Genomic DNA, 15,050 nt, shown 5'->3' on the forward strand with positions numbered 1-15,050 from the left:
TCCTGTGAAATTTGCCTCCCTTGGTCCACAGGGCAATGCAGTGCATGTGGAGCTTGACACCTAAGGGGTGCCCAAACTGCAGCTTAATCCTATCTTGCTGGCTGTCAGCCCCCCCTGTTCCAGCCCAGTCCCCTGCAGCCACACAAAGACGCTCCAGACAGAGCGGTCCCTTGGGTGAATGGAACGGTGCTCTCCTCTCAGATGGACAGACCGTCAGGCCTCATCAGACGCTTTTTGGAGGATGCAGAGCCAGGCCCTGGCTCAGTGCAGCCAGCAGAGAGGTCAGCTGTGGGCCTGTCCGGAGGGACCCTCACGCACTCTGCGTGGGCACAACGCGTGCTTGCCTTTGGCATGAGAGGCCCAAGGAAGAGCTTCGCCCCGCGAAGGGGACCCAAGGGTCCATGCACTGCAAGTGCAGACTGCCGCAGCCCTCCATGCAAGCAACAGCTCCCGTGCCACGAGCCCACTCAGACCAGACGGAGGTTTCACACAGCACAGGAGGCACTGGCTGCCTGTGGTGACCGCTCCTGGAGCTGGTGTGGTGGCAGGAAGCAAGCACTCCTCGAAAGAGGCAGTGAGCCCTGGGCCTGCTGTTCGACCAACAGCCTCACCTTGGTTTGAGCATTTAAAAGTTGCCTGACTGGATCCAAAATGCTCAACTGTAAATGCCAGTTAACAGAACCTCTGAAAGGGGCTTTTCTTCTCTGTCACTCTAAACCATCCTACACATTTTTCATCAAAACCTGATGTGGTAGCTCTGGGCAGTGGCGGCGTCACCCCCAGTGGTGAGGCCATCACATCCACGGCACTGAGTGGGCAAAAGCCCAGCTGTGCTCCCACAGGAATGGCACAAGCATGTCCGTGCAAACAGAGACGGGGCTGTGGCTCAGACACCCACGTCAAGTGCCTTGCGCTCCCAAGGACTGCCCCAGGCCTGGGCAGGCCGTGCCCGGTGGACTTTGACCACCAACGGTCCCTGCCGTCGCCTGCGGTATGAGGTGGCTGCCCGCCTTGAGGAGGCCACGCGGGTCCCCAGGGCCAGCTGCGTCTCTAGAGCAGGGTGGCAGAAGCATACGCTGTACGCAGGGACAGGCTCCTGCCTTCGTTAGGTGTAAACTTGGGAATAGAAGGGGTATCTGTACCAACAGTGCCTGCTTTTGTTCTTCACAGGGCTTACACCTATGCGGGCCTAGCGTATGGAGCAGAGTGCTACTGCGGGAACAAGCTCCCAGCAACGACCTCGAAGCCTGAGGAGTGCAACAGCGAGTGCAAAGGGGAAAAGGGCTCTGTCTGTGGAGGGGTGAACCGGCTCTCTGTCTACATGGTGGAGGAGCTGCAGGCAGGAGCGAGACGACGTAAGTGGGTGTGTGACCAGAGAGAGGAGGCCGCTCTCCCCAGGAGCGACACTCACCCCATGGGGGCAGGTGCCACGGCTGGGCTCAGTGCGTGGGCTGTCCCCGCGGCTCATCTCACTCCGTTTGTCACCAGAGTTTGAAACAGCAAAGGACAAAGGTGCCCACGGGGCATGGTGTCCATTTGCTGCTGGTCTGGTCCATGGCTCCCTCCCTGAAGTAGCAGAACTGCTCACCGCCTCGGAGAGGCGAGACGTGCCTGGCACGGCTGCCTCAGGGCTGCCACATAGGAAGTTAGTGTCACCAGGGAAGAAACGAAATGCAGTGCAGAGCGACTGCAACAGCAGCAGAATTTCAGCTGAAAAACTACTCCCTTTCGCATCCATTGCAGAGGGACAAAGCCACACATGTTTAAGAAACAACCCTGGAAGTGGGTGCCTTATAATGGAAGGGGAGAAAAGCACTAAGGTCGGAAATGATCCTAAACAAAGTAAGTGCTATGTGACTGCAGCAGGAGAGTAAGTAGAGGCCAGAGAGAGAGGCATGCCAATCTCTTTCCTAAATGAGAGAAATGAGACCACAGAGTTTTGCTCTTCCAAGGACTTCTGTTCTAGCAGCAGTTGGGATTTTTGTTTCATCTTTAGATTACTCTACTTGTCATTCAATTAGCTACCATTGGAGATACAACAGATAAACCTTTGGGCCAACACAAAGCACATAAAATATCTGAACAGCTGAGCAGTCCTTGCTTTTGGCAAGCTCACAAGACCTTACGGATATTATTTGCTGAGAAGAAGCACCGAGACCTTAGGTTGTGCCAGTATTGACGGTACTTCATTTCTTCTTAAAGGCAAGTCAAGGTTTGTACAATAATCCACCCAGCTACATATAAATTATATATCAAATGTACATAGAACTAAATTGCTAGTGTCAGGTTGACAGGCATGTTGGCAGGTTTCCCAGGACATGCATCACTGTTTAAATCTTCAGCATAAAATATATATACATATTTCACAGGAAAAGGTGGCATTTATTTTTTTCTTAAGTATTAATGAATTAGTCACCAAATTAGTCTAGCCTAGAGCTAGATTTCTATTTTGTTTGCCCTTAATAATACTTGATATTTGACTGTTTGAAGAATCCCACTGACACAAGCAAGCTGAGGGGCCAACAGAAGTATTAATCACAATGAACAAGTATTTTGGAAAGAAACTCTGAAACTGTAACAGTATCCGTGATTTACACTATGCAATATAGAGAACAGACCTCACATAATGCTTCTACTTACACAGAGCAGATTCAGTGACATCTCTGTTTAAACCCTCCCAGACATGGGGTTTGCTATCTCCCCCTCTCTCCAGCCCTCACCTCTCTCTTCCCGCCCTGGCTCCCTGGACACCAGGAGCTACGTAGTTCCTGTGCCACAGGACTTGTGCCCCCACATCGTGTTAAATGCAATGAAGCTCAAAGCTGGCAGCTATTGCAGCCCAGGGATTGCTGTGGCACAGAGTCCCATTTTCCTCTGGGCAGGTTTCAGCCATCCTTCCCCAGAAAGCAGGCAGACGATGTAAATACAATACATTTCCAGTGTGATCCATGGGTTCTCTGTGAACCCTGGCTCCCTCCCAAGTGCCAGTGTGGGCAGTTCAAGCTTTCTTCCTGACCCACTGAGACAACTCTAAACATGTTCAGAAATATTTTGTTTCACGAATTAAGTATTAGTGACAGATTTAGTAGGAAGTCTTTCAAGAGCATCCTGAAAAGCTAAAAAACTTCTGTTCCTTTATTCTTTGGTGCTGTGCTTGCAGTGATCTGGTCCCCAGGAGACTCTTGTTTCCCCTCAACTTGCATCAAGTTATTTTGTTTTCACATCTCCTGAGTGATCCCAATGATACAGTATTGCTTCTAGTAACTGGTTTGAACAGTTAGCAGAACAATATTTAAGCAGCTTCTCCTTAGATTGCTCTTGGCTCATGCTGGAGAATCTGGGCCCTTCTGCCAGGAAATTCACGCAGAACCAGATTTTCCCTTCAAAACAGCACTGCATCTCTCCTGCCATCCAACATATTTCCCACATCAGTTCTGGTGAGCATTGTTTAAGGTAGCCAGTGGGTGCGGACCAGGACTCAGAAGACTCAAAGTCATTCCCAAATCCACGTTTCTCCCTTTTGAGTCACCACGTTTCTCCCTTTTGAGTCACCACGTTTCTCCCTTTTGAGTCATGCTAGGCAAATTCTGTCAGCAGAGAGTTAGTACAGAGCAAAGAAGTAAAGGCATTTTCCACCTTTGTAAAGAATTACAGAAGTGTCATACAACATGTAGATTTTTTTCTTTTCTAACCAGCCACACAATGTTATTTTCTTCATTACCATTAGTTCATGTGTACAGATGCACAGCCTCACCTCGGGTAGTGAGTTTCCATGACAGCTTTGGGTTTTTGTTTGATTCTGACAGGGGTCATTTGTCTCTTAAGCAGGAGGAAAATTGTATTGCTGCTTGTAACAAGTATTTGGGCCAAATCCTGACTTCAATCACAGTGATACAAAAAATGGAGCAGTTCTGCCAAGTTCTATGGCATTTATACAGGAGCAGGTGAGATCAGAGGCTGATGCTAAAGACTTGAAGAAAGCTGTTCTCCCTGAACAGGTTACAAAAGCCTAGCTTAGATTTCGAAGGCTGCAGCAAACTCCCTTGGCCTGAAAAGAAAGCAAGTGGGAAGAGGAGAGGGATAGCTCAGCAACTGAGCAGATGTGCAGGAAGGTGGGTCCCTGTGGGGGCATTCAGGGTTCATTTAAATTCTTTTCCTTTTCTGGTGCAGATCACAGGAAGCTTTGTTGATTTTTATCGGGGCTTTTAAGCCTTTTGGGGGGAAAGCGTGTCTTCAAAAGAAAACTGGGACTTGCAAACAATAGCAATGCCCTCCACTGGTGGAATTTAATTTAAACTCTTTGCTGAAGCCCTACTTTCAGTGGTTTGTACAAAGCTAAAGGCATGTGCTCCTTTCAATACTACAGGATTTGCAACACATTTTTCTAGTGTATATCATGGTTTCTCTTATTTCTACAGCATTCGGAATATAAAATTAATTTTATTATTTTTAGCTTCTGAACCTAATATTGTTCTTTGTGAAAGAGGCAGGATACTACGGACATTGTTTTCTCAAGAGAAACCTATTTCATATCCCTGCAGGGAGGAATGTTATCTATCGAGGATGTTTTAGAGCTCCAGAAAATTTAACAGACACCTTTCCAGCCTCTTTGATACAGCCCAATTTGACGGTGGAGATGTGCTCTGAATTTTGCTCCAAGAAAGTAAGAACAGTTCTCATTTCACATCCTTTCTTCTTTTTTGTTATTTTAAATTTTAATCTACTAAGGGAATAGCAGAGATTAGTGCCTTAGAGCTTTGAATTTGTAAATGAGTTTCTAAAAGACAAAAGTAATCAGAGTAAATACCCAGTGATGCATCTGGTCCAACCGCTCACTCTCTCTTGAATGGGGACAGCGGGAGGGAAAGCCATCAGAGTGATACCACTAAAAATGATGCACAAAAAAGCTGCTCTAAGTGATGAGTATCGACCATGAGGAAATCGATACCATGTCTGTGTCACATTCAAACCAAGCCCAGAGCCAGAACTGACCCGGGGAAGGTCTCGGTGGTTGCAGCTCACGGGGAGACACGCTGCCGGAGGGTGGATGTGGGCTGGCAGCACCCAAAACATGTCTTCATCACCCTCCAGGGAGCTGGTCCCCGCTCAGCTCTCGGGGAGCCATGAGCAGTGCACAGGCAGGGAAGGGAGAATTGATCCCCAGCGCACGCCACTTTGTGCAGCCCTGGGTGCTCCCCTCCAAAGTGGTCCTTTGGGTCTCAGCCTCCTTGACACCGCAGCAGCAGGCCTTGCCATAGCGAATGAGAGAATTTAATGCTGAGATATTTACACACAATTTTTACACCAGTTTGCAATGGTGTTGGCTAGGAACATGATATGATCTTAAATATAAAACAAAAAAAAGTTGCCAGAGAAATATTTCAGCAGATAAGCACACTGAAAGCAGGTGGACTTTCCTGGTACCTTTATACAGATGCGTCTCTTTCCACACCAGAAGAATTTATACCACTTTCACAATAACCTAGGTTAATATAAATCTAATTTATCTTAATTTAAAATGGAATCATTGTAGAACTTCACACCAATATGTAAGACTACAAGAAAGCAACAAATAAGGTCAATTTTGTGCTTATTGGCTTTTGAACAGAAGGTGAGAATGGACATGCTAACATCTGCTGTCCTTGTGCACGCTCTTGGCCTGAAGCATCACCTTTGCTCATCCTTCACGCCTATCACAGAGTAAGACCATGGGTGTAATAAATGAAGGAGTTTGACGCTGATGGACTTGGGTATCCTCATGGGCGGGAATGTTTGGCCCAAGGCACCCTCTGCTTTAGTGGCTGTTGCTGCAGTTGGTTCCCATCCCTCCTTCCCCACTCTGATGGGACTTCTTTTTTTGTATGGAGTAGGGTTCACTGTGTGGTCAGATTTAGCCTGCAGCCACATTCAGCCTCATGCACTAAACTGAACATTCAATTACTTTGTCTTCTAGCATCACAAAATTGATTAAAACTATTAAGGCAGGAACAACAAATCTTCTTAATTACTAGGTGAAGTGGGAAAGCTTTTCCCAATCAATGTATCCTCTATACCAGCTCATCAGTGTTTTAAGACTGCATCATGGAATTAACTCTGTGCAGCAAATTGCAGTGAATCACCCATATACCCTGTATACAGTACCTTACAAATATGCATACAAACACACTCTCACATTCTCTATGCATATAAATATTCGGTAAAGTAGGACTTCATGAACAATTCTTTCCAAGCTCTGCCATTAATCTATGGTTTAATGATGGAAAAAAAAAAAATCTTCATCTTTCCGTGTCAGTTTACCCACATGTAATATCATTTTATTAAAATTCACTGATGAAGTGCAATTCATTATTGTTTCTCTATCTAGGAGAATGGTAAGAAATATTCTGGAGAAGTTGTTTCCAGATGTACTCAAACATGAGGTCAATGTTTTTAAGCACAGTCATGTCATTCTGGTTTTGGGAGATGACTTTTCTAAATAAGTGAATTTTCAGAAGTGAATTTTTGGAAGGTGACTATTAGAGAGTATTTGCCTACAAAAAGACTGGTAAGGTCTCCTTCCACTTCAGAAGCAGCAATTGCACATCCACAAGTCCAATTGTTACACACTGATTTGTGCTTTAACTCTACTTAAAGCAAGTCCTGTTATGACACTACAAATGTTTGTCCCAACTTTGGTTCCTTTCCTTTCAAAATAAGAGGGGCAACTTCCTAGCCAATAGCAACACACTTAGCCCTCCTGAAATCAGGAAGGCACTGTCATTTTAGTCCAGCCTGTTATGCTGAAAGGAATTATCCCACCTATTTCTATGTATCCTGAAAAAGCTAGTGGGCTTTTAAATGGAACTAGTTGGATGCTTAAAGCTAAACACATGAATAAGTCTTTTGCTCTTTGGGACTTAAAGAAAAGCAAATTGAGGCATACCATGTTTATTTGTTAGCCTTGCAAATTGTTTTGTGCAGCTGAAATGGTAGCTCCAGCCCTTGGAAGTATTTGAGATATGAATTTGAGGTCACATCTTCAGATGCATCCTGCTAAATACCCTTAATTATCAATTTCTTTCTTAATTAACAGTGATGACATGGCTTAATAGCAACCCATTATCACCCCATAACACAGATTCATGAATGTGTTTCTGTGCTAGGTCCCTTGGCCAGAAGCCATAATTTTCATATATGCTCTTTTATAAACCAACCTGCATACTAAATGAGTCATCTCCTTCTGAATTTATATTTTTAAATAAATAGTCCTTTTACCACTTAGCTGCTGTATGCAGTTATATATGATGATATGAATAAAATCTGGAAGAACACTAAGTCTTGAGAAGAGAACACCAGTATCTCAATGCATCCAAAAGCCATGCCAGCAAGTTTGCACACTTGAACATTACCAACTCTAAGGTGCTTTTTCTTTTCTTTATAAAGCAATATACAGAATACAGCAATCTTCTAATTTCAAAAATAGACCTGCTATGTTGGATTCCAGATGTAGCTACATGCCATTATTTACCCATAAACAAAAGACTCCTGGGATTTTGATCCAAATCCCATTGTAGAATTCATATAGAGTCTTTCCATAGCTTCATTTAGATTTATTTTTTTTAAAAAACATGATAAAACAAAGATAAGTAGGCCAGAACCTCAGCTGGCACAGATAATCACAGCCTTACTGACTTAATTGCAGCAGTGAGAGAGGAGTATCTCAAACCAGGGTCACATTGGGTATAACAGTGCACTGAGGAATTGTCCCCTGGCCTCAACAGATCACAGTGTAAAACAAGCCAGAATTTTTATGCAATGGAGTGATTGGCTTTATGCTATTTGTTCTTTGCTCTTAGCATATCCAGTTCAATGAATACTTGAAGAATGCCTTCTAGGTTTGTTGCAAAATGAACACACCCATTTTTAAATAAAACAAATCCATCATTTTTACTTGGGAAATTTCCTGCCACAATTAGCCCACCATCTCTTATTCTTTTTGGTAGATTGAGAGAAAAATTTTGACTGTCAGGAGAGTTAGTATAGGAGGTTATAAATTCCTAAAGAAAGGAATTTACCAGAGTAATCAGAGTAGAACCAGATAAGTGTATTTTTAACATATTCATAATTCTTAGTTTGGATACAGTCTAATAAAAAAACACCAGTTATCAAATCATCATATCATCTGTGTTGCTACTGGAGAATGATTGCTTTCCTTACAACACTTAAACTACTTGTTGAGGCTTCATCTCACAAATTCTCATGTAAATAGTCCCGTTGACATCAGTTCTCACTGAGTTGTAGCTTGCAGGACGGACACCTGAGCCTGCCAATGCATGTTCTAAAGCTCAATCCAGAAAAATGCTTATTCATAGACCCGCAGATTTCTCTGGCATTACACTTGTGTTTATCCGAAGTGAAGCATTACAGATTTGCGTGTGCTGAGCTTGAGGACTAGTCCTGCATTTTAAAGTTACATGGTTGCTTAAAGCCATAACCACAGCTTGGGGGCGTACATAAATCCACAGGTGAGCACAGTGGATGGTTTGTTGTTTTCATTAAATACTGATGGGAAGTCAAGATTGGATACATTACTTTGTGCACTGTATCATGTAGACAGACAGACCGAATAATTAGCCAGCTGATTACAGCGCTTTGCACTGACAATGTGGATCCTGGTGCAATTCCGAGAACTACTGTCATGCTTCTTCCAACACATGTGCTGCCATCACTGAAACTCTGAAACTTTCACTTGTGAAGCCCACTCCCTGTGCCTCCCCTTCCTCCAAGCCCTTGCTGCCTGAGCAGCAGGAAGGCTGCACAGGTGATGGTCAGCCCCACTGCCCAGCCTCCAGAAGGGCTGGGCACCCTGCACTGCCGTTATCCTGAACCGCATGCAGAGAGGCTGCAGAACAGCACTGTATCGACCAGCGCTCCTGCAGACACAGAAGTATGGAGAAGCGTTTGCTTAGGTCTCTTCACAAAACCTCCAGCATTCCAGAAAAATCAATTGCTTGCAGGTGCCTCACGGCACAAGGTAAAAGGTACATTTTTATTCTAGGCTGTGTTTGAGGGCCAGGACACTTATTAATTTCTCAAGCTGAAAAGCACTGCCTCATTGTAAAGGAAAAATTTCTGTTTGCAGGCAGAAACAGAACTATTTTGCCCTTGGATCAAATTTGTAAACAGTTTTTGACAATGTCATATCTCATTCACTAAGCAAATGTTGGCTGTTTGGGCACAGATGGCACATGTGTTGTATTTGACTCCTTATCAGGGGATGAACACGTGGGGAAGAACAAGAGATAAGACGCTCAGCAGTCCTGTCACGCACTCCCAGACTCCAAAAGACTTTTAAAAGGCAAAAAGTGTTGATATGGAACAGGTGGAATTGAACACTCTGCACGTGAATAACCCCTGAGCTTCCTTCAGCCCTTCTGTGGCTGTGCCAAGCCCGTCCCTGCACACCAATGGATCCCCACGCCACTGAGTGAGCTGTCAGGGGACTTTGGAAACTGAAGGAAAAGCAACCCCAGTCCTCCTGGTAAAGAGGAGAAAGACTGAATTTTAGGGCCAGTTTCAGCAAAGAAGTAAATGTGCTTTTCTATTGAGCACATAAGCAACTGCTGTTTTCTTCAGCAAATAACTAACACAATTTTCCGTCAAACTTCTCTTAATTCTCATCAGTATTAGCCCAGCAGCCCAGCCTCACTGCTTTGCTACCACACAGCAATGCTGCTTTGCAGTCTGTTGCCTGTTTTGGGTAAGACTGGTACACCAAAACCTGAATTACTTTTCATCAAATCCATTGAAAGAAATTTCTTGTAGCCAAAAATTTTCTTTGGGAATTATTTCCTTGCAATGAACACTACCTATAATTTTCTTGTAGTTGCACATTTTACACTCTGCTGAAAGACCTGTCATTTGCAGCAGTGAGTCTGGATTTCATACGAGGTTTCCCTATCTAGAAGGACGGTAACATCAACCAAGAAGTGTCTGTGCCTGAAGAGAGAGCCTGGGCACCAGCTGAGCTAACCCTGTGTGCCCTGGCCAGCAGAGTTGTGCGTGCCCTTAGCTCGCTCCAGCACCAGGTACAGCTACAGCTGCACTCAGGCACTGCAGGTCCCCTTCTGCCTTTTCTGGTGTAGCCCCACATTCACCATCAGCACAGTCCCTCTGAACAGATGTACCAAAAATTACTTGGCATCGTATTTCTAAATAGTTTTTCCAAAAATATACACAGTAGTTCTCAAACCTTGTATCAGCCCCTCTATGCACATTCATTTTTTGCGAACTGTGAAGAAGTCGGGCTAAGATGCATAGATTTTTTTTTTTATGGGTTGACTTTTTTCTTTCTATTTTTAAACATGATTGCAGCAGTTAGTGGGTCTAAATTTTCTTCTTTGCTTAAATTCTTTAAGTGTAAGGGCAAGTTTCCTCCACACAAACTCTGGTAAAATCAACTGAATGAGGCAAGCCTTTTAACAGCTGACTCCTCAGTTTGGGGGAATATAAATGGGAGTTTAAGAGATGATCCAATTCAAAATGCTCATTTTGGAGGTAAATAAGAACAACTTTTCCCATACTGATGTTTTGCAGGTAGAATTACATACTAGGTGCTGCAGGAATATTATAAAATTATTTTTATGAATAATGAAAAAAACCAAAATATTGTGAATTTTCAAGCTTTACAAGGCTTGTGTCTGAAAACCAATTTTTAAGAAATTGCCATATGAAAGACAGCAGTAGTGTAAGAAGCATGAGCTTTACTGTGATATGTCAAACACTGCTTTGATCTTGACAGTGGCCTTGTGAAGATTTATTTTTCTTTGTATAGCAGCAGCATTCCCCGCAGGCTGTTGATGCCGTGGCATTTACGCACTGATCTATTTTCTCTCTTTCGTAGGAGTTTCCTTTGGCAGTCATCCGAGGGCGGGAGTGCTACTGCGGCTACCCCACTGGGCGCTTCTCGCTGCACGATGGCGCAGACGGGCTGCTCTGCAGCGGGATGCACAACGCCAGCAGCGCCGCTGAGGGAAAATACTGCCTGGTCTATCAGACACCAGTGCAAGGTATGAGCCCCAGCCTCGTTGTGCCAGGGCCAGACCTACCACTGCTGGAAATAGCCCCTGTGCCCCTTCTGCAGTGCGTAAAAGTGATCTAGTTTACAGCAGTCTTAGCCACAATGGTTGGTATCACAATATAGGCAGGAATTTAGGAAACTCCCCTTATCTAAATCCCCCCTTGCAATTGCACTCATAAATATGCATCTTTCCATTCTTTCATTAAGCAGTACAGCCTCTCCCTGCCTTGGAAAAATATAATTATTTTGCAGATAGAGAGAACAAGGCAGAGCCTGCGAAGGCATACCCCTAGCCATGCAGCACCCTGGACAGCCGGGGATGAGGACCCCATACTCTGGTTCCACCCACGCTCATTAAACACACACTTGGTCCCCATCTTACACAGCCACTGAGGCAGCTCTGCCGACTCTAATTTTGCTCGACCCATCTTCCTCTAAAATAGTCATCTGCATATGTGTTTCAAAGACAGAAAATAAAGCAGAGAGTAAGGCTTCAATGCAGTAAACCATTTAGGTGGCACTGGCAACTTGATCCGTGCAATGATTTGCACTGAGTTCAGTGAAACTTCTCACAAGCTTAAAATTAAACAAATTAAGTGCTTTTCTGGATTGATGCTGGGCTTTTTTTTAACCCAACACAATTTTTTTCCCCCATCTCCCAGTTCAGAGGTAGACTGCAGACACCAGCACATGAAAAGATCATGCAAGAAGAACACTTGCTTTCATGAAATTGCTAGTACTTCCCACAGCTGTGCAGATCTGTAGTAGCAGAAGACAGCCCCCTCTGGACTATGCTGACACTTTCTAGCCATAGCTTCATCAAGAGGCTGCTTTGAAGAATGAAGAGAGTAATTTCTAATTTATTTCCTGGCTTCTTGTTGAATCCTCACAGAGGGTCAAGATTGGTTCTCATCCTATCCTTGCTTTTATTGGCACGCTAAGAAATAAAGTTAGGATTTACGAAAGCATATATGGAAACCAGGTGTCCAGCCCCGATGGGAGATTAACACAACGTGGGTTTGTCACTGCCTTGGGCCCTTCAGAGAGGAATGACAGTTAGAGGTTTAACTGAATGCCAGTTCCTTTCAGTAGGAGGGGTTTCTCCTGCATTATAAAACTCACAGTTTCCTGGTGTAATGGCACATTCAGGGTTTCGTTGAAGAGCCAACCTGCCAGGCAAATAGCCGTTAACAAACAGGCATTGAGGGGCTTTTATTGCAACTTGCTGGCGAGTACAACGGTTTGCCGCAGCTGTACCAAAAAAAAAGCATTGCCCAACACAAAACCAGCAAAAACCTCTTCTGAGGATAATCTCTTTGGCCTCTTATGGCTGAATTAATTTTGGGAAGTAGCTGACTCGCAACTGGACTCAAATTGATATCCTATATTCATAAGAGAGAGAAGAAAGAAGCAATAAACCCTGTAATCAAGAGGTGTCAGTGGAATTATTAAAAAGTCACAATGCTGCTAACAATGAAATGTCTTCTGTACTCGCAGACACCCGCTGCACAGACAGAAAATTCTTAACCACCAAATCCAAAGTGTTCGTTGCTTTGTCGAGCTTTCCTGGGGCTGGGAATACATGGGCTCGCCATTTGATAGAGCACGCCACAGGATACTACACGGGAAGCTATTACTTCGATGGAACGCTCTACAACAAAGGTACTGTATTCCAGAGGGATGGGACACACAAATCCTTGCCAGGGCACAAAGTTTTACTTACTTGCTCTGGCATCCTTCTGCTTGGAGCCAGCAAAGGCTGTCACTGTCAGCACGTTTGGTAAAATTTAAACACGTGCCTGGAACAAGCAGTCTCACATGGTGCAGACAGCACCAGGGACTGCTCCAGCAGTGCACTGAACCTGACAGGCAGCTACTTTCACAGACAACAGCCAGGCTCTCATTTGCAAAATTTGCACATCGCCTGCATTGGTGCTGCTGTGCACGTGCACATGCACGTGCACAGCTGCCCATCTAAAAGACTGGTCCAAAAGACCAGTTAACTAAACAAAAAGAGTTGACTAATCCCTGAGGTAAGACTCTTCAGTAGCACACGAAACACAAGGGTTAAATTATTAAATGTTACTAATTATTCTAGGAGAACAGTATCCTGTGGGGGCATGATATTTAGCAAGCACCAAGCATTGGCCCTGTGAAAAACAGCCTTTTTGCAGCGAGGTGCCAATGAAGTCCTCCCCAGCAGAGGAAAGCCTGGTTCCCAGTCCACACCTGCTCAGCAGCTGGGGCTCCAGCCAGGGACAGGCTCCTCCTTACAGCATGCGTGGAGAAGCACACGGGAATGTGATTCCCAACCAAATAAAACCTTGCAGGTCAGTGGCAGGCCAAGAATAAAAGTCAGCCCTAGTCCCAGGGTCCTGGGTGATGGGTTTAATTGACTGGTACCTTCAAAACAGTTTTACACCACTGTAGGGAATGATTGAGAATGTGAAAAGGCACAGACATATAATGAAGTGAAAAAGCCAGCAATTCTGTCTTGTTAAACAGGGTTCAAAGGAGAAAAAGACCATTGGAGAAGCAGAAGGACCATCTGTGTGAAAACACATGAAAGCGGCAAGACGGAGATTGAAATGTTTGATTCAGCGATCCTGTTGATAAGGAACCCGTACAAGTCGCTGATGGCAGAGTTCAACAGGAAATATGCCGGGCACCTGGGGTACGCCACCGACCGCAACTGGAAGAGCAAAGGTAACGCGCTGCCCCAGTGCGGGCTGGGAGTGCCAGCTGCCACTTCGAACAGAGTTTGAAACCTATCTTCTCGGCATATTGGGAAGGGGGGAACGCACCAGGACCTGAGTGAGCATTGCAAACAAATGCAGTGGGACTCGAGTCCCGCCGCAGCCACTATCAGTTGCAACAGCACTCAGACCTGCACTTTGGGAGTAGCTGTGGTCTTGCTGTACATCCACAACCATGGACAGGCATGCGGCAACATTGCTGCTGTTGCCCTGTTTGGCAGAGAAAATGTGTCCAGGTACAACACCCTTAGGTACAGCCCATTTGCCAAGCTATGTGAGGTGAAGAAAATTTGCCCCTGCAGCATGTAATAACTGTGAGAAATCTAATTTAAGATTTGGAGGATTCGATGGAGTGTGACATTTCCTGAAGGAAATTTTACAGCACTGCACAGGTGCTACTGCACTGCAGATAAATAAGGATAATAGCAATAAGGGGACTTGGGATTCAGTGTTCCTTGAACACATGAAAAGACTTCAGAATATGCCTGCCACGCTTCATGCATTTGACTGGCAAGCTGGATGGTGTGACTTCAATTTCCCCACTGAATACACTGCTGCATTCAGACTCTGCAGCAGAGAAGAGATTCGGCTTGCATTTCTCCTTGTGCATGTTTTAGGCACTAGAGCTGTGGCTTGGCAAACCACGCAGCACAGGGCTGTGGGGGTCTGGGGGGAAGTGTCATCTGTCACAGCATCTTTCTTTCCCAAGTTCATGTATCACTTTTCATCAACCACAACTCAAGACCTATTCATCAAAAAACAGACAAAATAGCCCTTAGAAAAGAGAAGAAGTCTGGAGAGCTTTCCTATACTGCAAACTACAAATTGTTACATTTCAGCTACAAATGCTCTTTGTCCAGCCCAAAAGCTTTAGCTAGGACTATCCCGACCCATGGAAAATTAAAATTATCACAGACAGCAAATAGAGATTGAGGTGTCATTAATGCCCAAGGCAAAGGTGACAAAATAATTCAGTAAATTTTGTCCCAGTGATCCTGGCAGGTGACTCTAAATCCCTCCCATATGCCAGGAACAGAAGAATCTTCCCTATTAATCCTGTTTCTTTGTCCAGTCTCTCCATAAGCATGCTGGTAAGCATGCAGAAAGTTGTGTTATTCAACAGAATTGGAAATCAAAGAACACCTTGGGCGCCAGTCAAGATGCATTTTGATCTTGATGCTGCATTTACATAATAAAAATATATTATTATATAATTATTATATATTTTTATTTAC

The 15,050-nt window shown here is 44.6% G+C and overlaps 1 protein-coding gene across 1 annotated transcript in view; it reads left to right on the plus strand.

Annotated features, from left to right (window-relative positions):
- Positions 1-13,765, plus strand: part of WSCD1 (WSC domain containing 1) — a gene marked incomplete at its 3' end in the record, with an annotated part of 19,871 nt that extends 6,106 nt beyond the window's left edge. The window contains exons 3-7 of the mRNA XM_009695840.1: positions 1,171-1,355; positions 4,542-4,663; positions 10,883-11,048; positions 12,557-12,721; positions 13,565-13,765. Coding sequence (XP_009694142.1) covers positions 1,171-1,355; positions 4,542-4,663; positions 10,883-11,048; positions 12,557-12,721; positions 13,565-13,765 — 839 coding nt within the window. The remainder of the gene's footprint in view (positions 1-1,170; positions 1,356-4,541; positions 4,664-10,882; positions 11,049-12,556; positions 12,722-13,564) is intronic.
- Between the last annotated feature and the right edge of the window lie 1,285 nt (positions 13,766-15,050).

The sequence above is a fragment of the Cariama cristata genome, unplaced genomic scaffold (assembly GCF_000690535.1).
Source record: "Cariama cristata isolate BGI_N322 unplaced genomic scaffold, ASM69053v1 scaffold33532, whole genome shotgun sequence".
NCBI lineage: Eukaryota > Metazoa > Chordata > Aves > Cariamiformes > Cariamidae > Cariama > Cariama cristata.